Raw genomic sequence first — 26,938 nt, forward strand, 5'->3', positions numbered from 1 at the left:
CTCCTGATTGTGTGTCTGTCTGTCTCTGTGTGTTAATGTGTCTGTGTGCGTGCGTCTGTCTGTGTGTGTGTCTGTTAATGTGTGTCTCTGTCTGTGTGTGTTAATGTGTGTCTCTGTCTGTGTGTCCGTGTGTGTCTGTGTTAATGTGTGTCTCTGTCTGTGTGTCTTAATGTGTGCGTCTGTCTGTGTGTGTGTCTGTTAATGTGTGTCTGTGTCTGTCTGTGTGTTAATGTGTGTGTCTGTTAATGTCTGTAAATGTGTGTCTCTGTTAATGTGTCTGTCTGTGTGTGTTAATGTGTGTCTCTGTGTCTGTCTGTGTGTGCGTCTCTGTGTGTGTGTGTGTCCGTGTGTGTCTGTTAATGTGTGTCTCTGTCTGTGTGTGTTAATGTGTGTCTCTGTCTGTGTGTCTGTGTCTTAATGTGTGTGTCTGTCTGTGTGTGTGTCTGTTAATGTGTGTCTGTGTCTGTGTGTGTCTGTGTGTTAATGTGTGTGTGTCTGTTAATGTCTGTAAATGTGTGTCTCTGTCTGTGTGTGTTAATGTGTGTCTCTGTCTGTGTGTCTGTGTCTTAATGTGTGTGTCTGTCTGTGTGTGTGTCTGTTAATGTGTGTCTGTGTGTGTCTGTGTGTTAATGTGTGTGTGTCTGTTAATGTCTGTAAATGTGTGTCTCTGTCTGTGTGTGTGTGTGTGTGTGTCTGTTAATGTCTGTAAATACACACAACAGCAGGACAATGTTTTTGTTTCTTAAAAACGACACTTTAATCACACAGTACAGCTTTTATCTGAGGCATGTGGCAACAAGAGTACACTGGGAAGTTAACACGGACTCCAGCACATACAAAGAAGTGATAGACATAAAGCAACAGAGGCGGCGCGATTTCATGCCGGTGCGACTGGCTGCTACGTATTTAACACACGACTTAAAAACATTTGTTGGCGACGCCAGTTTGAAAAGTAAAAAAAACGACCATTCGCGTCCCACAGTGATGATGCAGCTTCATCAGTAGTGTTTGTTTCACTGTTAAAAAAACAACAATCACATCTGAAACGCTGGTGAGTACAAAAAGAAAACTGTAAACTGAATACATGTAGTGAGTCCGTGCTTCATGAAACACACCGAGGCACTTGGTCAACACATCCCACACCTTGTACGATTGCACAACATTTCTTGGACTTTTGGTTTGTGATACTGACTTCACTTATTGTCAGCATGAGCTTTCAGAAGAGGGATTAGTGGTGCTTATTGCAATAGGAGGCACGCTGGCTTCGCTTTTTGGCACGTCTGACGCTGAATTGCATTTCACTTTCAACGTCCTGTTAAAACAGTTGAGTTTCTTTGGAGAGGCAGAGGCCGCCCGCTCTCTTTTTGAGTTCCGCTTGCATGTCTTAACGATCTCTTCCCGTGTGACGGGAATACTGTCAGGTTTGTCCTGGTTGCCAGGGACTTCACAAACATCCATGTGCATTGCTGTTTCAGTTCTTGTGGTGGGTGTGTGGTTATCACCACGATAACGGCTGGTGTCCGTTGCACATTCATGGCAGCTTTTGTGTAAGGAGCCTGCAGAGGGGGAGGGGCTTTGAGGCTGTGCTGTGGTGCTGATATTTTGGCTACTGTCAGGTAATGACATTTCATGCCTATGAACTACGACTTCTCCAGCAGTCTCAGAATCAGAGCCAGGTCCTGGTCCTGGATCCGGGCCAGCGTCCTGCTTTGGGCTTGTGAATCTCTGGTCTCCTACTGAGGCCGCCTGCAGGGCCGCAGTATGAACACAGTGCTTCCTGAAGTGACAGGTGTGGGGAGCTCCTTGCCTGGGGGTCACCAATCTCCCCTGTGAGCAGTGGTGGAAATGAGTGAGTGGACAGTGGAAGTAGTGCATACAGCACTCCACGTGTGTGTAGACTGGGTCCAGGTTTGTTGGTAAAAGGGTCGCGTTTTGTTTGCTGAGGGGGCTTCCTGAGAGGGGGAAGAGCTGAGAGGTTGGAGGGCAGGAGCGAGAATCCGGCGCACAGGAATGTGGGTTCCACTGCTGAAGCAGATGAGGATCCCCACATGTGCAGTTGGTGTTTTGCGAGTACTGGCACCTGCACGGTGTGCTCAGCGTGGCTACGTGCCCATTCTCAGATCCTCTTTCACCGGCTTCTGTGTTCGAGTAATGAATGTTTGAAAAAGGAGCAGCGTGGTGGTGAGGAGGAATTCTGTTATAAAGCTGAGTGCTGGAATCATGCCCTTCGTGCAGTTTATCCTCAGTTTTTTGACTGGATGCTAAAGGCTCCAGCTCATAATGTTCCACCTCACCGCCCTTGCAGTCCAGCTGGTATTTCGCCAGACCAGAACTCTTCCCCTGGGGCGAGGGGCTGCTGGATGTGGTTTCGGTGAAGGACTGACACTGCAGTTTTTTGGGCAGCGGTATCTGGCCACAGGTGCCCTGGGGCCCCAGGCAGCGGCACATGCACTGAAAAAAGAAGGTGGCAAAGGCCCAGCTGATGCACATGATCAGCATCATGAACATGCCCAGCTGCGTGTAGGCCAGGACAGTTGACGGCATCATCATTGCGCCGGCAACAAAGGTGGTTAGTGCTGCCATTGCAATAGCAGAACCCATCCGACTGAGGGAAAATATCACCTTTCCCTCACGGTCCGGCTCTGGGGCAAGTCGGTAGGCCACGCCGTAGTGGACAGCAAAGTCCACGGACAGTCCGACCGCCACTGAAATGGTCACAGACTCCAAGACATTGAGCTCCCAGCCCAGAAGCACCAGAGAGCCCACTGTGACAAATATGGTCCCTGCAATGGACAGGATGGCATACAGGCTGATGATGAAATTCCAGGTGGTCAGGAGCATGACGCTGAAAGCAACAGCCACTGACAGCGCCATAGCAATCAGAGTCCCATCTGACAGGCTGTCCTGGAGGTCATAAAACTCCAGGTTGCTCACAAACCAGCCATAGCTGAGGCCTGCTGGGGCATAGCGAAGCTCCTCCTCGATCCAGGCATCCACCTAAAACAGAAAGACATTGCTAACATTATAAAATATCTTGTTTCACCAGTGGAGATGTGTCCAGGTGATGCTGGGCTGTGCATACCTCACGGTAGAACTGGTACATCTTCTCATAGGCCAATGTGAAGAGGAAGGTGCTCTGGAACTCTAAAACAATGGCTCTGATGGTGTCGTTGATGTCAAATCGAGGTCCAGGGGTCTTGCTGTCAAGGTGGTAGTTAGTACTTCGATCCAGCTCCATGATGGCTCTTTTGATACACAACTCAAAGACATCCTGTTTGTATGGGAAGATGGACTGACTGCAGCAAGGGTAGACAGAGGCCTCGTCGCAGTCCTGGTTCTCCATCCACTGTTAAAAACAGAAGAGGTAAACCAGAATCGGTCGGGTTGCTTTCTGAAACTTTATGGCTTAATTCATTTATGGCCAATGTCTAAAAGGACTGCAACTGAAAAATGAAAAACTTCCATCCACACGGATGTCTTGAAATAGCCTGTGTAACGAATTCTAAGAGAAGGACTGAAGAATGTGACCTGTATGCTCACTCCTCACCAGCACTCTTCTCTGTGCTCATCATAAACAGTGCTAACAGTTCTCTGTGAAGGTTCTCAGTCATCCAGGTCATCGTAGTCTAAGGAGCTTGGAAAGAAAAACGTCTGGACTTGTTTAAGTTGTTTGAAGACGTTTTGCTTCTCATCCGAGAAGCTTCTTCAGTTCTAAGGGTGAAATGGTGGAGAGTCCCAGATTTAAACCCAGTGGAAGTATCTCCCCAAAGAGGGACAAAGGGACCCCCTGATGATCCTCTACGTTTTGTCCTTTTGTCCCTCTTTGGGGGGGATACTCCCACTAGGTTTAAATCTGGGACTTAAACAAGTCCAGATGCTTTTCTTTCCAAGCTCCTTTTCAAAGTGATCGCTAGCGATACAGCTTTGTTAGCATAGCATAAACACAGTGAAGCTGGAGGATGAACGCTAACTTTTTTCCACTTGATAAAAGTTAACATGAGGGTTCCCGATGGTTAGAGACAAATACAGTCGCATGGCAGGATGCTGTAAACGGACCAAACTTCAGTCAGGAGAACAACTGAGATAATCCATCCACAATATGAGGTTAGTCATTCATATACTGCTGCATTGGCTGTAGTTACACCGTAAGGTTTAAAAACTGAGCTTTGAAATGAACAGTGGTAATAAAAACCGAGCGAGGCCAACAGTGATCACTGACTGTTTTTAGGGGCTCGTTCAGGATACAAAGCATTAAAGCATGTTAAAAACACAACAGCCTTAATAAACGCAGAGTAGTTTGGACCTGGAAGCAGCGTTCACGCGTCATCACTTAAAGACCAGATAACAAGTCATTTTTCTATATAGCAGATAAGCTAATGCTAGCCGACTGTAAGAAAGTTTAATCTGATGAAGTCAATCAGTTCAAGTGAGAATTTAACAAACGGCAGGAGAACACCAACATCAGAAATGTGTTCAACTCTTAGAGTAATCGTTTTGGTTTTGGAGATCAATTGTGGTTTAATAACTTTATTTTTTTATTGATAAAAAGGTTCTTGAGTTTTGAGTTTGCTCCCTATATCACTATTACACATGCAGTACTGACCTGTTTGAACGTCTCGATGAAGCAGCTGGTGAAGTCCTGCTCTTCGGACTGAAAGACGAAGCTCTGGTTTCTCATTTTCTGGCAGAAGTTGAGGATCCAGACCTGAGATGCTGGACTGGCAATGTTGAAACTGCTATCCAGCATCAGCTTTCCTTTGTTTTTGGGGTTCAGGGGATCACCATTATCCACAGGGGTCACCCCCCAGATGATGGTAATGGGCATGTGGAGGTCCTCGCCATGATGGACTCTCTCAAACATGAAAAGCTTTTTGTACTCTGCATCATAGCGCTCAAATGGGTGAGAAGATCTGAAGACCTGAAACTCTGCCAGCTCCAAGGAGGGGAGCTTCATCTTTGGGTTTACACAAACCACATAGGCCCCACCCACGGTCATGGCAAGAAACCAGAAGAGCCAGAGGTAGCGGAGCTTGATGACGATACAGGGCAGCACCTTCTCAAAGAATATCCTCGACACCTCCGAAAATGTGAAGAGGCATTTGTTGGCCTTTTGGCAAAGACCGGCCCAGAACATCTGCGTGCAACAACCTGTCTGCTGGTGCTGAGGCTTAGTGCAGAGGAACATGTTCGGCAGGTAGCGTTCATGTAGCACCACCACGGCGGGCAGCCATGTCACCATTAAAATATAGTTGACCAATATGGCAGTGCCAGCGTAGACTCCAAAGCAGCGAATGGCAGTGATGTTGCTGACATAGTTGGCATAAAAAGCAGCAGCAGTGGTGAAGCTGGTGACAAACATAGAGAGGGCCGCGTGTTGAAGGGTCACGCCGACCGTCTCTGCCAGCTCAGCGTGAGGCTTATCGAACTTAGTGTAGTTCCACACGTCACAAAGCACAAAGGCGTCATCTGCACCGATACCTACCAGGATGATGAGGGCTGTGAGGTTCATGAAGGGGAAGAACTCAAAGTCGAAAACCATTCGGTAGAGAAAGTATGACACAATCAGCGAGCTGATGATGGCTATTATTGTCATGAGTGTGATGAAAACTGACCGCGTGTACACACACATGACCAGCAGGACTATCACTATGGCTATGGCAGGATACACCGTGTCTGTGAGGAGGTAGTCCTGAAAGAGGTCGTGTTTAATGCCAAACTCGATCCCTGTGACCGTGGTGATGCCGTCGGAGGCGTTCCAGTTCTCGAAATTGTCCAGGTAAATGTTCATCATAGACTCGCCTTTCTCCGTGGGGGAAAAGAGCATGCTGTACTTGAGCACAGGCGGAGGATACTCCAGGCTCTTGGGACTCAGGAAGTCTTTGTCTACCAGAAAGTGAAAGATCTGGTAGATGGCGTTGTATTTTGTACACTTGCGGGGCACACTGGCACACTTTAGCTGGTCTTTCCGCCGCAGGGTCATGTCCCAGCAGTCGGGTCCCAGAGTGCCGTTATGATAGTATTTGGCACACGAGCGCAGGATCTTGAGTGTGTGCGATACGTCTCGTTCTGTAATCTTCTGGCAGGATGACCTGTTGTTGAGGACAGCGATGTAGTTACCTAGCGTCCAGCTGGGGCAGCAGGAGTCAGCATTGGTGCGCTGACAAAGATTCCAGTAGTCCCGGTGGGAACGCACCTAAGGACGGAAAGAATGAATAAATAAGCGAAAACAAGCAGAAGTGTAACAGAAAAACATATTCACACGACTTGAATGATGCCAGCATACTCTTGCGTTGTCCAGATTGCACATGGATTTGATGGCCTGAATACTCCACAGGTTCTTCCCTTCAGCTGACGAGAACACCACTCTAGAATAACTGTCACCTGCAGAAAGGATGGCATAGCCAAGTAGGAGAGCAAGTTTCCCCATTTTATACAAGACAAAAAATTATTTGACCATCTGGCAAAGATCCTGTTCACGTCCATCAGCCACAGTAAAAAGCACAACTATCCTGCTCATCCTTATATAAAGCCATAAATCTGTCTGGGAGCTGTGTGGAATGTGGACTAGTATAATTCTTCCTGTTCTCCATTGTCCTGAATCTTACCTGGCACATCACAGAAGAACTCTTTACTGAAGTCCCACTCAGCTTGCCGTTTGTCTCTGTCAAAGTGGTCTTTGGGCCGCCTGGGCTCTTGGTGACTGGAAAACAGTAGAAGGAGAATAAGCAAACATCTGAAGCACTGAACTAAGGTGCTGAACAGGATGTGAATTTTACACAAAATACCTTGATTTCACTGGGAAGTGCTAGACCATTCTGTGTAATCTATAAAGCTTTGCGTGATTCATAGCTCATAGTATTATAAAATCATCAGCCCTTGGTTAAGTTTCCTTCCCCACCCCTTTGAACCAGATATGTGATTGGCTACTCTTCACAAACAGAAGCTTTGCACAGCGGGAGGGCAGCGTTTCTGCACTTTCAGCCAGAGTTGGGCATGAAATCACCTTTGTCATCAGAAAGAATCAAGAGTAGGAAAAAACAGACCCCCCCCCAAAACAAACTATCTGACTGTGTTTAGACCAGTCCGAGTTGTATGATCATCCACCACTGTAACAGTATACACTCAGTGGCCACCTTATTTGACACACCTTTGTGACTGGAAATTTGTATTAACAAGCAATCAATCACATGGCTGCAGCTCAGTGCATTAAGGCTTGTAGACTTGGAGAAGATGGTGATCATGGGATGAAACCAGATTTTGCAGAAGGCCATATGCAAATGATTTCATTTTGTTTCTTGAAAGAAACACTTCAAATTTAGCAAAATGCCTAAAAAACAAAAACAAACAAACAAAACAAATGATTCATTCAAGAAATTTCAGTTTCAGATCACAATAACAACATCTAAAGTATCCTGTCCTTCTTATGTTATCCTGAAACACACATTGACATTTTGTTTGAGGCTGCTGTTGTTGTAAAACTAACTGTATTTCATAGAGTTAATTCCTAACATTCCTATTATTGTTTTACATTGTTTTGTTTTTTTTAAATGGCATTTTTATATTGTTAAGTTTCCTCGGCACACTTTGGGCCACTTAGTGAGCAACAGCCAGAAGAAATATAGTATTTCTGAAGCTAAACGTGGCCCCAACCTGATACTAGCTAAATGTAACTAACAAAATGACCAGTGAGTCTATAATAACATAGCTAGCTAACATTACAGTTGAACTATTGGGAATACCATTTCTGTTAAGTTCTGTCAGAGCAGATAGCTCCTTCTGAACAATGAGAGCAAAAATGTGTCATTTGGTACTTAAATGTGTTCAATGACTGACAGAAAATGAGGAAAAGCTCTAAAAATATTTGTAGCACAAATGTGCTGCAAATATAATAATCAGTCAGTACCAAGTTGAAAACGATCCAGAAAGAATTCTTATTCATGACTTCATGAATCAAACAGATGCTGCTGTGTCAGAAAAGGCAGCAGTCATCGCAGCTCCCTACAAGAAATCAGATAAATGACTTTCTGCAGTACAGCGAGGTACTGCTGTCATTATTCTAATAATCATAATGGTAACTCTGACTGAGCAGGGCACCCGGGGGGAGACGTGCAGATCAGTTTTTTAAATGAGCCACATTTTTAGGAGGAAAAGAGGAAGGCAGGGTAATCAGGCGGCTGTCAGAGAGAGAGAGTGACAGACGGAGGGGATGAGCCAGGGGAGCTCGCTGACAGAAGCAGGAGCCACTTTCTGATAAGCACACAATTACATGAAGACAGACACGCGGCGCAAGACAGACAAAGGCGTCCACAGAGGGAGACGGAGAGAACAGACTTTATCTAATCAGCAGAACAGAGCTGTTTTAGAGGCTCTAATCTTAGCTACATGTTTCTACACAGCATCTGCTCATAAAAAATTTAAAATTAAATCTGAATCAAAGACGGTCTACTGATTTTTAATCACGCTAAAGTGACATGCCTGTGAATATGGTGATATGCATCAAATAAGCAAAACTGAGCAACAGTAAAATTTAAGAAAGCAGATATCTGCAGTCTGATGTGTGCACGAAGACCTGAAAGAGAGAGACATGCAAAGACTTGTTCTTGATTAGTGAGCAGACTCTGGCTGACGGGAGGCAGAGGCTGACCTCGTGGATGGACAAACCTCGACTATTCCCTCTCTTCTTTCAGGAGGAGATTCAGACAGGTCTGTCAACAGTATCCTTCAACTCTACCTCTGACCCCCACGCCTTTAACTCTCGCTCCCCTGTGACCTCTCTTCTTGGCTGATAGCGGAAGCCAACGACATGAGTGCCAAACAAAGACACTATATAATGTCTTTGTTCAACCAGTAACAGTTTAATAATGTTCTCTACACTGTCACTTCAGTTTTACAGGCTCAAAAGTAATTAAACGTTTAATAATGTCTAAGAAAATTATGTAAATTTATTTGATTTAAAGATTTTTATTTTGGACCACTTGCTTTAAATGTTTCATATTTATAGTGTCCACCAGGTGGCACTAATTTTTACCACTGAAAGCAACATTTTACACTTTTTACCTTTTCCTGCAAGTTTGCCTAGTTACTCACACAATAAGTGGGTCTCACTATTGATGATTGATATTGGACAATGGTGTGTGTGTGTGTGTGTGCGTGTGTTTGTTTTTTCTGGGATTTGATACCCTGTCTATAAATATAGAGCTGTGTATAAAAATCTTTCTACATCGTAATTCTTGTTCCCGTTCAGCATGCTGTCCTGCAGTGGTATATGATGTTAAAAGAAAGAAAGCGCGTGTGTGTTTGTGTGTCTGTGTCTGTGTGTGCGTTTGTGTGTGTGTTTCACTTTCAAGTCTTCTCTCTTAGAAAGCCACACTCTGTGTTTAAACTAAGGCCGTGATAATAAACACTGATAGCTTTTCAGTGCTTCAAAGACACTGAAAACAAAATAGGGCTCTTTGGTTGTGGCTCAGGTAGTTTATGGTGGAGCAGTTACTTTGAAGAGGGCAACACTTTACAGCACACAGGAGGCTCTGGGAATGATCTTTTAGGGGGAACGAGGAGGTAGAAACAGAGCGGTCTCCAACTCTGACCCATCTGAAGATGAGAGTGGAGGGGAGATGGATGAAGAAGCAGCAGGATAGACTTTTCCATTTCCATATTCTGGTCTCCCACAAAGACCAGAATATGGTCTGCAATGCTCTGCTATGTTCCAGCAGCCAGAGGTCTGATCCCTTGATCTACACACTATGGAGGAAATCCTGCAGCTAATTGTGGCCGTGGCAAACATGACAAAGAGACCCTCAATGGCAAAATGTGGACACAGAAAACTCAGATGTGCAGGGCAGTGCTGCTGCAGTTTACCTGGAGGTGACGTGGACAGAATCCTGCACTGCTGAGGCAAAAAGAAGTAAAAGGTCTGACTGGAAAACTATAACTAATGTCTGAGGAGGAAGCCAGAAAAGCTCGTATGATGCAGCAGGGACCTGCTGTCAAAGTTTACTGAGGTAGGCTGCTGCTCGTCCATGCAGGGCTCGAAAAGTCAAAACCATAATCTTAAAGTGAACACTGAAGTCGATGGGACACAACGATGTGACAATGAGAGTACTAAAGACTCAATGAGAAGACTCGCAGGTGCATTAAACTTGTAGGTGTTCGAAGGAGATTTTACACAGACAAGTGAACAAAAAACTGTTGTGTGTATTTCAGAGTTTGCTGCCCATGTAATCAATCGACAGACTGCACATTTTAGCGTGGACTAAGGGTTACGACAAATATTTAACATGTGAATGTGAGATTTGTCCTCCTGCAGCGACACTTGTGCAACAAATCTTTGTTTTCTTCTGCTAAAGCAAACATCTGCAGATGAACCCACCGATGAGAGGTTTAATGTCAATCGCCTTTCAGACGGCTTGATGAGCAGACAGAGAAACTCTACAGCCTTTGGGAAAAAAAAGCTGCTAAACCGGCTCTCGCATGTTCCTGCACGGAGCTTCAGAAAGCATCTCAGATGAGTGTAAACTCACATTTTGGCCTGCTCATCTGCATATTTGAATGGATAATTGGCCAGTGTGGCTTTATAGCCCGTGTTCTTCACCATATTGTTCCATGTGACTAGTCGCTGGCCAATGGCTGTTCCCCGTGGCTCGAAGCCCTTGTAGGAAAAAAAGATACCAGAAATAAAACAGCAGAAATTGACATGATTATGCTTGTAGAAATGTATTGTATTAAGGCAAACTGATCATTTTATTATCACACAGTTCTCATCACGCTCAGCCAATACAGGACGTTTAAGCCCGACACACATTTTTAGCGATTTAAAAATCAAATATATTCACTGATATTCCCCCAAAATCAAACCCTCAACTATTTAATCAAAATATGTATGGAAATTTAGAAATTATTAGAAATAACATGAATAACAGTCAAATTCATGTTTGCTTTCTTGGTACTCCTGTTATGTTTGAGTTTAGTTTGCTTTGGCAAACTAAACTCAAACATAACAGGACAACATAGAACCGATCAGCCTGCATGAGTGCGTCTCTATGTACAACATGAGTACCGCATTTTTCAGACCATAAGGCGCACAGGATTATAAGGCGCATTAAGCGAAACAAAACAGTCAGATAAGTCAAACTTTCCTCAACTCATTCTTCTTGCTTCCTCCACTTCCCTACCATTGATTCATTAATGTTGAATTCTCTATCAGCTGCTCTATTCCCATGTTGTTGCAGTATATGAATCACTAACCTCGTATTGTGGATGGATTATCTCAGTTGTTCTCCTGACTGAAGTTTGGTCCGTTTACAGCATCCTGCCATGCGATTGCATTTGTCTCTAACCATCAGGAACCCTCACGTTAACTTTTATCGAGTGGGAAAAAAAGTTGGCGTTCATCCTCCAGCTTCACTGTGTTTATGCTAAAATAGCTGTATTGCTAGCGGTCACGTAGCACATCATTATATACCAGCTAGTCCAACTTCAGTAACCCTACAAACGTCACTGCTGTTTAGTTTCCTGTCTTCAGTTATGTTGGAAGTGGTGGCAGAGCTGTATGTTTGAATGCTTCAGAAATCTCTCAGTCAGAACATGCAATATCGTGTTTAGGTGGAAACTAGCGAGCTAACTTCCTGCTAACTTCTAACTCTGTTAAATGTAATAAATCCTGTTTTCATGGATGCCTGGATGTTAAACTTAATTGTTACACCTGGTAAAGCAGCAACGCTGATCACTTTAGTAAAGATGAAAGAATTTTGACAGTTTTTAACTCTCGGTGATGCCGCAGTGATCGTTTGACTTTGGGACCTGAAGCGGACGGAGTTTAGGACCCAGATTACTCCGCAAGGCTCCTGACTACGGCATCCGTAATGCTCCAACAATCCATCAAGCGGTGCGGCTTCGTAGCTTACCAAAGTTATACTGAAGCATTTATGACAGATTTTTGAGCGCCGTGCACCACATAAAATTGGTTTGAGGTCAATAAGCACAACCAGAATTCATACATAAGGGGCACTGTCAATTGCTGAGAAAATTAAAGGATTTTAAGTGTGCCTTATAGTGCGGAAAATACAGTACTACACACTGAAAAGAGGACGGCTACCGTCATCTACAAAGGCGACCAATGAGTAGTGTACTCACGAGCAGTGGGTCAGAGAAATCCGGCAGGTCAGGCACAAGTATGCCCACCAGGGCACAGATCACAATAAGCACCGTGCACACACCCAGCACCACCACTGGCCAATCAGCTATTAGCTCAGCATAGCTGTGAAAAAGACACATAAAAGTTGATGACAAGACGTCCTTTGACAGTTGATTTCAAACAGCATGTGCCTCTGATTACATACAGAGTAGGAGAAACAAGAAAAAGCACTCACTGAGGGAACAAACGGAGAAAACGAAAACATGTCTTGTCTTTAAGAGTTAGATTTTACTGTAGGTTAATGGATAAATGAGGACATCCAAGTTGCTAGTTACTGCAGGATAAGTGAATCAATAAGTCGTGACTCACTACTGAGGAATGATGGCTCCAGTAGAGCTCTGATGGATGGATGACAGAAATAAAGAAAGGAGGAGAAGTTTGAGCGTTTCTGGCAGGTCTTACCTTCTGGGAAATCGAAAAGGCATCGAAGGGCTGAAAACCAAAGAGAGGGAGATAAATCAGGTTTATATTTTGAAGTCAAAGCAACAACCAATCAAAAACATATTGGAGGAGACTTGAGAAAGAGTGGACATCTTTTCTCCATCATGTGCTGCTTATCTTTTTCCAGCAGGAGCGCGCAGCGTGGATATTGGACCGCTGAAGACATTAAAGCTGACATGGCTGTCAAAACCACTTTGTGCTGAACGTCTCATAATTCTCTGCTCCTTTTTCAAACTTTGTTCTGATTTGACAGACAAGCTTACAGGGATTTTCTTTCTAATATACACGAGCCACACGCCGAAATCTAACGACTCAAGCGAGGTACCAGCATCTAAACTGCAGGCCGACGCCGACCTGAGAACTTGTGCTGGGCTCAAAATGATCCTGAATTTCTGGCTGATCCTGACACAAACGGATGTCAGCGTGAAGCTAAATAAAGCCTCAAATGTTCCTGATAACTGCTAAACAGCATTTTTTAAATTTCATTGAAGCCAAGTGAAGCCTAGTGTGCCATGTGCTCGATAAATCAGCACTCCAACACACACCAGGCCCTCGCCGATAATCCGGAAGTCTCGGATTACAACTTGCACTTCCACACAAAGACATGTTATCACATTGTGAAATCAGGCTTCCTGTTGGTGGCTGACCCAAACACGCCCACAGACACATACTTCAGCTGCTCGGGATCTATCTGGAATTCTCGTCAGCTCCTTTTGGGAGCAGTGGGGGGAGCGTCCGGTATGCCGGAGAAGCAACAAACGCGCTGGGTGGAAGGGAAGAGGAAGTGGCAGAATCAGATACGACCACCTGATCACAGTGGGGCTACAGGAGATTAATGATCAAGGCTAAAGGGGTTCACGGGAGACAGACACATGTCTGTGTGGAGAAAACACACGGAACAGCCAGAGTTGGAGATTTTAGCTTCCCAAAAAACCTAAACTGAAGCTTCGCAGTTAAAAAAGATGCAGGGTTGGGTTTGTTTTTTTTTGGGATGAACATACACAGCTGAGTGAATAAAAACGGGCAAACAGAACAAAGTCTGAACACTCAATAAATAAATGAATCACATGACATAAACAAGTAAACTGATACAGGTAAACGTCACGTTATCAGAGCTGGTTTCAGCTGATATTTACCATGGCTGACACTTGCAGATGTCGATATTCAATAAGAAGAAGAAACCGATATTACCCAAAGACACTAGGGGTGCAACGATACTCGTATCGATATTGAACCGTTCGATACAGTGCTTTCGGTTCGGTACGCATATGTATCGAACAATACAATATTTTTAATTTATTTGATCAACTTTCCTTCTGACGATGCTGTCTGTGTTGAGCGCTCAGTGGATCTGCGCTCGACAGTGCAGCCTAGGCTGCACTGTCGAGCGCAGATCCACTGAGCCCAGCGCAAGCTAGCGAGACAGAAGTTAAGCTCATTGCAACATGGCAAATTGAACCTCCCCCACCCTCATTCAGATCTGGCGTTTGGAACTATTTTGGTTTTCATGTGACGTATGACCCTGAAGGTAAGCGCGTCATGGACTAAAGTAAAACAGTATGTTGGATGTGCCACGCAATGCTCAATTACATGGTGGGAGCTAGTGTGTTAGCGCAGTTAGCTCGTTAACGTGTTGGCCGTCCAGCCCCATGCACGGGGAGATCCGCGGTAGCTCGTTAACGGAGATTTGCCGTGTTGTGGCGTTAACGTCATTTCAGATTAACGCTGACAGCACTAGTGGGAACACAACGAATATGACTGCACATTTACTCCGACATCATCCTAGTGCAAAGACAAGTGGAAGCAGACAAAACAACAAGCACGCATGCTACAAACTTTAGCCGAGTCATTTAGACAGCCGTTAGCACAGGATTCTCCTTATGGGGACCTGATATGTTTAATATGCTGCTGAGAGTATAGCCCAGAAGAAGCGTATAGTATAGCTTTTATTTTGAAAGAGCCATTTCTCTGTAATAAACTCTTTTCCAAAGATGAGAGATTTCTCCATCAGATGGTTATTTTTTTATTACTTTGTTTCAGCAACATTCAATTTAAAAACTGTACTTTTGAGTTAAAATATATATTTAGAATTTTAATAAATGACAAATTAAAAAAGCATGAACATTTTTTTGTATCGAAAAAATATCGAACTGTGACACCAAAGTATCGAACCGAACCGTGAATTTTGTGTATCGTTGCACCCCTAAAAGACATGAAAATCAGTCGTTTTAAAAGAGCTGTTTATTGCACACTGATGCCAAATGAAGGCACATTCAGGCACAAGTTAAAATGATGACAAGTCGAGAGGAGATCAGGACCGTGACTACATCAATGAGCAGAGTCCTTATTGGAGGCCAGAGGGACTGGATTACCCATTCTGCCAGAAAAGTCTCTGGAAAGATCAATGCACGGCTTTAACCTGAAGCTTAAAGGATTGTAAATACATTTTTAGTGCATCATAGATTCACATCTTTACTGGAAGTTAAGTGGCCCTACTTTACTTCTCTAATGGTACAAAGAAACAGGAAGTGAGTTCTGAGGTAACCTTCTTGTGCAGCTAATCAAGTTGACAACACTCTGATTTTAGCGACATGGCCCCATGATCCAAGCAGGGTGTCTGTCCCCCCATCAAAGTCAGATAAGTCATAATGGGAACCACAAATGAACTCGCGGGACAGGTGAGGAATTTTACTCCACAGGGTTGTAAGGAGGTTGTAAATCCCCTTTAAAGCCCCACTGGGCCTTTTTATATGGCAGCCAAATGTCAAGTGGCACAAGCTGAGAGCACAGTTTGCCAACACAGGTATGCACAGACACAAACAGGCCATCACTCACGCTCGTCTGGGGAAAGAAATGTTACAATGCAGTGTTGTGCTCCAATGCTCCGGGCTCCCTGCAAACAGCACCACACAGAGCCCACAGCATCGAGCCGGCCTCTACACTCCTCAAATCCCAAACGGATCGAGCACGGATGAGTTGGAAGAGGTCCAATCCAGCAAGGCCTCACCGGATCTACTGCCTGTGTCACAATAGTGTTAACCAGGAAAAGTCCACTCACAGATGGACCTGAGTGTTTTCATAGCATTAAGCCATTTGAAGCAATGGCTTTAAATTAGCTCCTTTTAATTGATCAAATTAAAATGTGTTTTCCTCCCTTTGCTCTTCGCTCTCGTATATTAGACTTTTTCCCCTTCAGCTTTCAAAGTGACCTCTAACCCGGTTTAAACCAGCAGTACCTAATGAAAGACACGTTTCCCCAGCCCTTCTTTGAACACGCAGCCGAGGGAAAACTCTGTATTGCTAATGTAATTCATTTCACTGGGCGCCGTCTCTTGGCTTTCCATGTATGGACTTGAACTGGAGACCCCAGGACACAGATATGGCCCAAGATGGAGGAGTCGAGCTATCGGAAACACTTGGAGCAGATTCATAAAAGCGCTGTCAGGCTGTCTGTTTGTCTACTTAATGGACTATTTTGAATTTTGGCCTGCAACGCTCCAATCTGAATTCATTTCAGCCAATTGGAAAGCTGCACAGCATACTTGGATGCTTTTAAAGAAGACAAGAGATGATGGATTCTTGATCTATGCAGTTCACAGCAATAATTTATGCCATTGTTATAAAACTGAAACTGGCAAGCTGGGGTCAACATGATCTCAAGAACTGCAATCTGTAAAATGAACAAAAACCACCTAAATCCTTGACCTGCCACATCAGGCTTCCTCCACGACTCTCTGGTCCCTCCTGACCATGCCGCCTTCCCTTTCTTCCTTTGCTTGCTGCCTGCTCTCTTATTTTCCTTTTCCCTCTCCTCCGCCCGTGTAACCTTTCACTGTTATTCTATTTACCAGAGGGAGAGTGTTTCTGGATCACTGGGCTAATTAATAAGGTAAACACAGACGGCCCGCCGCTCACTCAGCACGGCGCTGACAGAGAAGCAGCTGGGGACCGAGAGACGGCTTTCTACACACCACGGCTCTGGCTCATCCCAGACGGAAGCAGACAATCGCGCGAGGAGGAGCATGGCGAAATCTTTTGGGGTTCGTCCAAAACGGAGATCTTGGAGCGCACTGTAACAGATGTGAGGCGATTGCTGGTTTTAAGCTCTAAGGGCCACGTTGTGCACTGCTGTTGTTGACATTTGTGCTCAAACTCGCTGCACTTCACAACTGGACAGGAACTAGCAAAATAATAAGTAAAGGGGTTAAGAGTTCAGAGGCAGAGGACGGAGTTAACTGTCAACAGACGGGTAGCTAAATATTTCACAAACATGGCCTTTAAGTCGGCGCAGGAACAATTAGTGTCAGCCATCAGGCTGCTGGGCCCGCCCTGCCCTGATTAGTGCCTCGCTGGAACGCTGCACTCAATTAGAGGCTCGATCTAGCCGTGAAATAGGCCCCGGCTACCAGTGCTCCTACTCAAATGACATCATGAGACTAGCTGGGCAGAAAAATACCACACTGTGCCCGATAACTCAGCCTAAAGAAGAATACTGTGTCAAGCCTTGGATTACATTAACACAACTGTAAACAGATACGAGGCTCAGAGGGCGTAAGGAATGGAAACTTTGTGACAGATAAATAATTGTAATGAGTGGAAATCAGTGCTTTAAGTCAGCCTGTATTTATATGCAAACACTAAAGTTCAGCTTTTAGAAAGCTCGGAAATGAGCGCGTGTGGAAATTAGCCCAGCAGTGTTGCAGTAAACAGATAATAAAATCCAAGACTGTAAACACTTGTAAAGCCATTACTCACATACATCAGAGAAATACCAAACAAGAGCAGCCAACTGTGTGCTATAAAGTGGACACATTGCTTTTACGTCTGCAAAGACAGACCGATAAGAAAGCAAGGAGAAAAAAAGGCATCAGTTAGCATCAGTGGTAACAAAGTGATTCATTGGGCATCATGTTTCTAACAGGCCTCCAATAAACACAGAAACAGGCCTGGGCTGTTTAAACTAAGTTTAGACTGAGGTCAGTCGGGGACACCTCGTCTCATCATCGCATGGTGGAAACGCAACCAGGCATGATGGGAGGAAAAAGTGCAGCAACCACAGGACAAGTGCCGTTATGGACTCACTTGGATGTAACAATAATAATAATAATAATAATAATAATAATAAATACTTTATTGATCCCCGTGGGGAAATTGCTCTCTGCATCTAACCCATTCACTGAGTGAAGCAGTAATAAGAGTGTCAGTAAAAAAAATAAATAAATAAAAAAAATTAAAAAAAGATGGAAGAAACATCCTTCAACCATGTCGAAGGGTTTTATCCACCAGAGGGCGCTCTATGATACCTGTGGCCCGTTGGCAGCACACGTCTGGAAGCATTGCTGTGGATTTGGCACATCCACAACAGCCAGCTGAGCATAACAGAGTTAGACAAAGCATCAACGAGTAGGTAAATATGTAAACAAATGTTTTGGAAAATCTGTTTATGATTTGAGTCACTGAAACAATAACAGAGCAAAAAAGATGTATGAGCCAATGAGGGTGGGCGATACAGCCTAAAGACCACACTGCGATATTCCAAGAAATTTGAAATAATATTTGTGATGATACAGTTGAAAATATAACAATTTATTGATGCGTTTGGTTTGCAGGCAGCAGGATTTTGCGGCACATTTTCCATTCTTCATTTTCCAGGCAATCATTTCAACACTGACACATCAGACTGTAATTCACTCTTTCCCCAACGCAGTGTGTATTCCTGCACGGAATAAAATAGTCCCAGTAAGAGGTTTTGCGTATAAGCCAACTAATAATCACACTGGGAATTTGAGCAAAAATTATTTAGTCAAGTAAATAAATGAAAAAAAAAGCATTTTAATCCTAACTGATTGATCCTTTTGTGTCAGGGAACCGTTCAAATGTTCTTGACATAAAGTTGTTTTAGCACAGAGGCTCTGAATATTTATCCAGAGAAAAACCTGATGTGACACATAACAGGTGGCGTGGCTAACACGCTGAAATCGCTTGATGGAACCAGTTTGCACTGTCATTTTAAAAAGCCAAATATGCAGTATTCACTCGGTATTCAAAATATGAACAGACTGGGCGCTGCTGTAGTTCACCTGGTTGAGCAGGTGAGCTTTTTACCAACAGCTACTGCAGGTGCCTGGGCTGCAGCAGCATAACGGTGTTAGCGGTGAGTAGATGCCAGTGGTCATGGTGGAGTAGTTAGTGCCAGACATTTCTGAAAGCTGCACTTTAAAAACACCTACATAACTTTTCATGTTTTTTTCAGTGGTTTCTGGTCGTGTGGGTAATGGGTTTAACTGTTGCCCTCTTACTGATTCTGATCCTGAGGACTTGAAGCAGACGTCCGTGTTCACATCTGCATGTGTGGATGCAGGATGACTGCTTCCACTGGTGAGCGTGGCCTTTTCTGGCTGCACCTGCCATTCCCTTGAATTCCTGGAGGTGAAATACTGGCGCACAAAAATTCCAAGCATACATGTGGGATTTAAGCACCGTGGCTGTAGTTAAGCTGTCAGTCAGTGCGACGTCTTTACTGTGGCTGCTCCTCGCCTCATTCTTATCACTTTAACCTCACACCCGGAGATGCACGCAGGCCTGTCTGTTGCACAGAGCTTCATATCCTACATCATTACTGTCATTCGTATTCTTTCTAATAAAAAGCAGAACCTGTCAATAGCTGGAGGGCAGTGCCAGGAGGAATCTGACAGTTTGAATCCACAAGTCCTTCCCAACCTGCCAACTTTACACCGCTCAGTTGTCTGCAGCTGAGAGGGTCTGTGTGGTCAGTGAGACCAGCAGGCTTTCCTATTAGTCCTCCAGAGGTGGAACCAATGCTTCCCACCAGCAACTGCTGATCCTCCAGCTTCTTACCACAGGCATCTGTTGAGTATGGCTTCCTGAATGAGTAGGCTGTGGGGGGGTGCAAACATGAGGAATGAAAATTATAATGAATCTTTATCAAAACACTTTGTCGCTGTGCAGCTAGATGAACTACAGATCTAGTCCTTTCAAAGAAAATCCTGAAGCCTCTCATTCACAGTGAGGAGAAGCTTTTTAAGGCAAACACGAGTCATTAATCTGCTGTCGTTTAATAGAAAGGCTGGTACAAACCAAGAACCTTAACAGGAAAGAGAGGACAGGCAAAGGCAATACAGTTCAGCATCTTATTTTACTATGGCTGCTGATGTAAAGACTCAAATCTGACTGCAGCATCGATACCTGGCAGCACGGCTAGTTTACTACACTGGTTTTCCAAGTAATTAAAGACACATTACAAGGGACAGATTATGGTTTTCCTTATTTTATGTGCACACTTTTTAAGATGCAAACATTTAAAATGAGATAAATGTAAAAGTAATCAAAGAATGGCTCATGCTCTACATTTGGATCCATCAGCTGCAGCCAGTAAGAACAAAACAAACTGAAAACAAAGTGAAGTGAGGAGGAGGAGGAGGAGGGGGACCACGGCTCAGAGGAAGACGATTCAGAATGATGCAGACCTGGAGGTTGGAGAAACAGGCCCACCTTAATGACCCATGTGAATCACTCTGACATTGAATCTTACCTATGCCGATTCCTCCACTGCCCCTGAGATGTGATCTTATGCTGCCTCAGACACCGCCTGGAGCTTTGCTTTGACCTTCTTTGATCTCATTCATTAACAGACAAGGTAGTGAAAGAAAAAAGGGCGATGTCGAGATTTTTTTTTTGTGGAGGTTCATTTTTCACTCTACACTGCTCTCCCTCTTCCATCATTACCTCACCGCAACATCAGTCTAGTTTCCCCTGTGCTTTTGTCGCCATCCTTTTGTGTCCCGGGCCGTCTGAGGACGCGGTAGCTCCAGGGTCGCCATTTGTTTGAGTGCCTCCTCTCAAGCATTCCTGTCTCCATCAATCACTCTTCTCGCTTCATCATTTCCTAACCGTTGTCTGGTAGGGTTTTTTTTTTTTGTTTTGTTTTTTTGGGGGGGGGGGGGTTTGCTCTTCTGGAGCTTTGCTGCGATATCTCGTGTTGCTGGGAAGTGCAACGTGGCAAACAAGTGCTCTAGTTGTGTTCATTAGCTCTGTTTTACATTGGTCAAAGATGACACTTGGAAACGTAATAAGTCAAATTCTGTTCCTTGAGCTCCTTCACACAGAGACACTGTGCTTTTGCGAGTGTGCATTCACATTAGGAGAGTGTTGCGACGCGGGGAGGGAGTCTGGAAAATTCCAAGCAAAAGTTCAAAAATGCAGGAGAGGAAACATGTGCAAGAAACGGGCTGTTCATCTCCACATGGGTGTTGCCTGTTTCAAACACACTTTATTATGAAGGAAAAACAAGAGTAAATCAACACATCTGGTATGTATATTTGCACACGGTATACTCTCCTTTTGGTGTAAATGTAAAATGGCCTGCATTTGTATAGCGCTTTACTTAGCCCCTATGGACCCCAAAGTGCTTTACACTACATTCAGACACACACACACACACACACACACACTAGCCACAGCTGCCCTGGGGCGCACTGGCAGAGGCGAGGGGTATACATGTATAATGTATACCGAGGTATAAATGTATACATAGATATTTGTGTGGGTGTGAGAGCGACAACAACATCAGGAAGAAGGAACACGAGAAGCTTAAGAAATATCAAGAGCTGAGAGAGGATATGGTGAAGGTAACAGTGGTTGCCGTGGTAACAGCAACACCAGAGCTTATGACCCCCGAGCTGGAGACAGGCTCTGGAATGACATCCTAGATGTCTGTCCTGCTCCCAGAGCCTGAAGACAAAGACCTAAATACAAGGTTTTGAATGATAATGGATTTGCTTTTTCTAATGTCACACGTGCGTCTGTCCGGTATATGATGTCCAATTTGTCTTTGATTTTATTGATTAGCATTCAAATATCTCAATGAATACAGAACAAAGATCTACCACAAAGCAAGAAAGCAGGAGACAAGGCTAATCAAAAGGTATTGGCTGAAGCCTTTGCTTATTATGCCAACTCTTCATTTGTCAGTCTTTGTTCGTTCAAATCTTCAAAGCAGTCCCATATTTAATCAAACCTGTATCTTCCCATTTCTCAAATCGACTATCAGTTTTATTTGGGATGAATTCAGGGTTGTAGGATCTCCACCTTATCAGTCTTTCCCTGGTTTGGTTTTCTCCAAGATGTTTGTAGCGGTCCAGTCCAGGGCTTGGATCATGAAGCTGTGTGGTTCTGACGCTTATATTCACCTACTGTAGGTGAATATGAGCTGATATTTGGCATTCCAGCTCCTTCCATTGTGCTGTGCAGGCCCAGTTACATATAGGTCTACCAAGGTTTTGATTTGTGCTGCCCTAAAGTAGTCTAATGTTTGGCAGGGGAAGACCTCACAATGTCACACATCCACGTTACATGCAGTGAAATTGGACCCCTGTGTGATTAGCTACGTGATAGCTCTAGGCCGCGTTGATATTGTTTGAAATAATATAAATTATTCATATATAATTTGTAACCTGACACATTGTCAGACATGAAGTGCTAGAAAAGATCATTCAGGCTGTTGCAAATATGTTTAATATTTCACCTGCAAATATGGCCTCTACCTTCGAGTGGGAAGGTCTGCTATGCTTTCCTTTAGGCGAGCTAAGACTGTCCATGACGTTCAGCAGTTCGTTAAAATAGGTTTGCATTTATGACCCCCTCCTGCTATTGGATGAAGAGCTAGAACCTTATGGTCCTACCATAACAGCATCTTGGTTTGTTGTGTGTGTGTGTGTGTGTGTGTGTGTGTGTGTGTGTGTGTGTGTGTGTGTGTGTGTGTGTGTGTGTGTGTGTGTGTGTGTGTGTGTGTGTGTGTGGTCGTCATTATACTAACATCTGCAGTAGGGCTGGGCCATATCATACCAGTATAATGTTGGGCATCGATAGGAAAATGAAATATTGCGATAGAATATGGGTAAAACGCGCGTGCACAGCACCTTTGTTTTCATACGCACATGGCAGAAAAAGCATGGCGGCGACGGAGAATGAGAAGGGCGACAACAGATCGTTGAATGAAACAGATGAACCTGAACTGGTTTGTAAAAATGCTGCAGCTTCACTGGTGTGGAACTGGTTTAGCTTTCGCCCGTCAGATACACAACAAAGCACTATTTTTGGTAGCGCATGCTAGCGGGCCGTCGTTATTACCGTGTTGTTTGGAAAATACGGCGCACTTAAAATCAGACAGTGTCCCTTATAATCCCGTGTGCCTTATGTATGAACTCTGGTTGTGTTTACTGACCTCGAGACGATTTTATGTACACGGTGCTCGAAAATCTGTCAGATGTTTCAGTACGACTTTGCTAAGCTACGAAGCCGCACCTCCGCTTGATGGATTGTCGGAGCATTACGGCTATCGTAGGCGGAGCCTCGCAGAGTGATACATGCTGTGCAAGGTAACTTTGTGTAACTTTAATGCACATAAAAAACAGCTGCTTGTTTAAGTGAAAATACATAGATGGTTTTTTTGCACTAATAAAATTGTGGAGTTGTAAAGTATTTTGTCTTGTGTCAATTATATCGTCAGTTATATCGTTATCGCAAGTTTTCAAATGTATATCGTGATAAATATTTTTGGTCATATCGGCCTGCTCTGCACTGAGGTTTACTGTGTACAGTCCTGATATGTCACACATGTATCCTGGGATAAGCTTGTAGCTCCGCTGCAGTACAGAGAGGATTAGACACACAGGATGCCCGGAAATCTCCCCCATCCATCACAGAGCTTTCAGAAACGCCCCAGGAGCCACAAAATGTACACACATGCCAAGCAATCGTCTCATTTGAAATGGGTGTATCATGTACCATGGGCTAATAACTTAATATTGAGTGAATAAAACAAAGCCAAAAACAGCCAAAATAGTTACAACTGCACGATCCAGCTTCTTAGTTCTTGCACATTAAGGTTGAGGGTAAAAGGCTTATGTGAAGACTGAATAAAAAGGCTGACACACAGTGTTCAAACACAAAAACAGGATACATTCCCACAAACGCGCCTTATTTGGTGAGGCAGCTGACAAAGCTCGGGAACAGGCACCACAAAGGCCTTACAAACACTTGTTCTTCTTGATAATGTGCTAATCCTCATCAAGCTGACACCCTGAAATACCAAGAAAATGGATCACTTTCAAACAGACCTTTGCTGGTTGAGGCTTGCAGCTGTCTGACAGAAAAACACAGGAAGAGGGAAAAATGTGGAGAGTGATAAATTGCCAATACTGCAAAGAAATAAAAGCTGGACAGAGACGTTTGTTCCACTGAAGATAACTGATTGATAAATCAGCTGATAAAGCTCCAAAATGACACCCGATGAACTGGTCTGCACTTCACGGTCATGTTTTCATGGCGTTTTCCCAGGTGTCATAGCAACCAAACCACCTGCAGTATACAAATACCACAAAATTCAAACTCGCTCCAGATTATAAAAGCTGACCTTTTCCGAGGCGGCGTCAGAGGGAGAGCGAGAGAGACAGACGCGGGAATTTTTGCAGTCCTACCAGGCACGGAGCTCAGCCAAACCTGCGGTTGCCGTAAACAACAGGAGCGGTTGAGAAAGGAGTCGGTAAAGAAGGGAGCGGCACTTGGAGCACAAGAGGAGAGAGGTGAAATATTCAGAGTGACCCTGGATGCTTGAGCTGTTTCGGCTGCTGTTGTTGGGTCATGGATGCAGAAGCAGCTTAGCTGGACCTCAGGTGCCCTGAAGCTACACGACCATTCTCCCTCATGATGACGGTTTCACTGCAGAGCGAGAACAGCACTGCACTGTAGTGTTGGCCCAAGTGTCCCAGCTTTGATTGGCAGCAATTATAACCTCAAAGATGATTGGTAGCTGCTCTGAAGGACCAGCAGAACGTGCTGCAGGTGCAGCGCTGGTGTGACTGTGCCGAGCTCAGAGAAGCTCCACCAGCTGCAGCCTCCTCCTACACATACCTATGGAGACTTTTAGAAAACTGGAGCAGCTGGTTGGATTCTGGTCACTAAGGCTACATTCACACTGCAGGCGAAAGCTCATCCAATCCGACTTTTCTGACCCTATGCGACCCATATCCGATCATGGTGTGACAGTGTGAACGGCACAAATCCGATCGGGGTCACTTTCGTATGTGGTGCTGAATCCGATACATATCTGTAGAGCTACTACTCTGGTGTTACTTCGTCATCTATTGGCCGACTGGTTCAAAATGCTGCAGCACACATCCCCTATACTCGCCTCAGTTTTCAAATTGATTTTAAGATCTTGACACTTGTTTGTAAAACATTGCATGGACTAGCTCCTATATATACATCTTTCTGATCTTTTAAATTTGTATACTCCGGCGAGATGTTTGAGGTCTGCGGACCAAATGCTTCTAGTTGTCCCCAGGTCCAGATTAAAACAGAGGAGATCGGGCTTTTGCTGCAAACTGTGGAATAAACTGCCTTTACATATCAGGACCTCTCCAACACTGGATACTTTTAAAACTCATTTAAAGACCCATTTTTACTCTTTGCCTTTTAATTCTGTATGAGTCTGTCATTATTTTATTCTTATTATTTTCTTATCTTTTATTTTACTTTTAAATTTTATCAGATTCTTTTATCGTACAGTACTTTTAAAAACAACAACTGTTGACCAAAGTGCTATATAAATACAACTGACTTCTCGACTGCTGTATCTTACAGAAAGTCCCTTAAACCTGTCAGCAGGCCTGGTCCTGACTGGGAAAGCCATTCCCAAGGACGCCGTGCTACTGCTCGATCTTAATTAAACCACACAAAGTGGCTACATAGCTAATCTTACAGCGCAGACACAAACATGCTCCTAATGCTTCTAACGGACCCAAACTGCTGCTGAGCTGTGCTTGGACCTCTCCAAAGATTTGGTTGAATCCATGCACGAACAAAAAAAAAACAAAGGCTTTTGATCGTTTTCAAAATAGAAACATTAGAAAAGAAAGCACGGGCTAATCTCACAACATGGATTCATGTTTTGTGAAGCCGTGAACAGGGGCAGAAAAATCCCCTGTTTTGAAACAGACGTAAAAAGATTCCCCGAAGCGCTGACGTTACAACTCTGTGTGAGACGCGAGTGTGCTGTGACCTCAGAGGCTAATCTGGCAGATCAAAACGATATCTGACACCATCTTGTCTGACTGCGTGCCTCCAAATGATCAAACGTATTGGGAGAAGACTTCTACACAACTACAACTGAACTCCAGCAGTACCAGAGAAAGAGGAGACAAATGCTTAAGGTTGTTGTTAGCGTCTGGGTTCAGGACAAAACGGCACAACTGAGACAGGTATATCATTTCCTGTGTGTAATCACACACACACACACACACACACCCACCCCCAGGGTCTGTAATTCAAAGATTTGGGGGGGGGGGGGGGGGGGGGGGGGCAAGAAAGAAGACATAGTGAGAGAAACAGTAACAGAAAGCACAGAGGACAGAACCACAGAGGCCAGCAGATGCATCTAAACGCCTGCAACACAATCAGTGTTTTGCTTTCCTGTGCCCACCCAGGGTCTAGTGTGTGTACCCACTGAGGCTACACAAACCTCATCTTTCAACGCCACCCACAACGTCTCTCTTTTTGTAATGAAACTTATGAGCGGGGGATGTGACTTTATTTGAGTGAGGAAAATTCCACGTTGAGAAGTAAAGAGAAGTAAAGAGAATCCCCACAGCGACCTGCAACCGTGGAAAGGGAGCCGACATGAGTAAATAATTCAGCAAAAATTCACCTCTTGCCCGCCCTGGTCTGCTGGGTTGGTAAATATAGGATTATGCAAATGAGCACACGGGGCATTGAATGGTTCCAGTTTCACATGTGGGATAGGCCTGCAGTGTAGGAGTAAAAGGGAAAGAGCCAACTCGCTAAATATGGATCAGCTGAGGAAGGAGCTGCCAACAAATGTAAAAATCCTGCTTCAAATGGAGAAGGCACACTCCCGGCACAGGGAGTCCACATGTCCATGGCGGGTTAAGGAAAAACCTGAGAACTTCCCGTCTTATCTTTGCTTGAAACATTTTGATACGACAAATCTGAAGAGTCCAGCAAACCAAAAAACACACGTAAACCAACTTTGCAACCCAAAAACGTCAAATATGAACCCTAATCTGAGCGACTGGTCGTCATCCATCGGCTGTAAAGGGACGTACGCCAAAGAGGAAAACTCAAGCACAGACTGAGCCCTCAGGAGAACACTTAAAATTATAGTCCATTTATATTAATGATGGACATGACGAGTCCCCAACATCCATAACCACTTTGTGTTGCATTCCAGTCTGAGAGATCTGGCATGTAGCACAGGGGCACAGG

The 26,938-nt window shown here is 44.4% G+C and overlaps 1 protein-coding gene across 5 annotated transcripts in view; it reads right to left on the reverse strand.

Moving 5' to 3' along the window:
- Positions 1–747: 747 nt before the first annotated feature.
- disp1 (dispatched homolog 1 (Drosophila)) overlaps positions 748–26,938 on the reverse strand; it is a 120,254-nt gene continuing 94,063 nt past the window's right edge. For all 5 annotated transcript variants that reach the window (XM_085373177.1, XM_085373173.1, XM_085373174.1 and 2 more), the window contains 8 exons: positions 12,596–12,625; positions 12,133–12,256; positions 10,521–10,648; positions 6,606–6,700; positions 6,284–6,381; positions 4,604–6,193; positions 3,083–3,346; positions 748–2,997 (listed from right to left, as the gene is read on the reverse strand). In XM_085373177.1, coding sequence (XP_085229303.1) covers positions 1,204–2,997; positions 3,083–3,346; positions 4,604–6,193; positions 6,284–6,381; positions 6,606–6,700; positions 10,521–10,648; positions 12,133–12,256; positions 12,596–12,618 — 4,116 coding nt within the window. In that variant the 5' untranslated portion in view covers positions 12,619–12,625 and the 3' untranslated portion in view covers positions 748–1,203. The remainder of the gene's footprint in view (positions 2,998–3,082; positions 3,347–4,603; positions 6,194–6,283; positions 6,382–6,605; positions 6,701–10,520; positions 10,649–12,132; positions 12,257–12,595; positions 12,626–26,938) is intronic.

This window comes from Diplotaxodon limnothrissa, linkage group LG15 (assembly GCF_057381915.1).
Source record: "Diplotaxodon limnothrissa isolate DT_005_m linkage group LG15, D_limnothrissa_male_GT1.1, whole genome shotgun sequence".
Taxonomy (NCBI): domain Eukaryota; kingdom Metazoa; phylum Chordata; class Actinopteri; order Cichliformes; family Cichlidae; genus Diplotaxodon; species Diplotaxodon limnothrissa.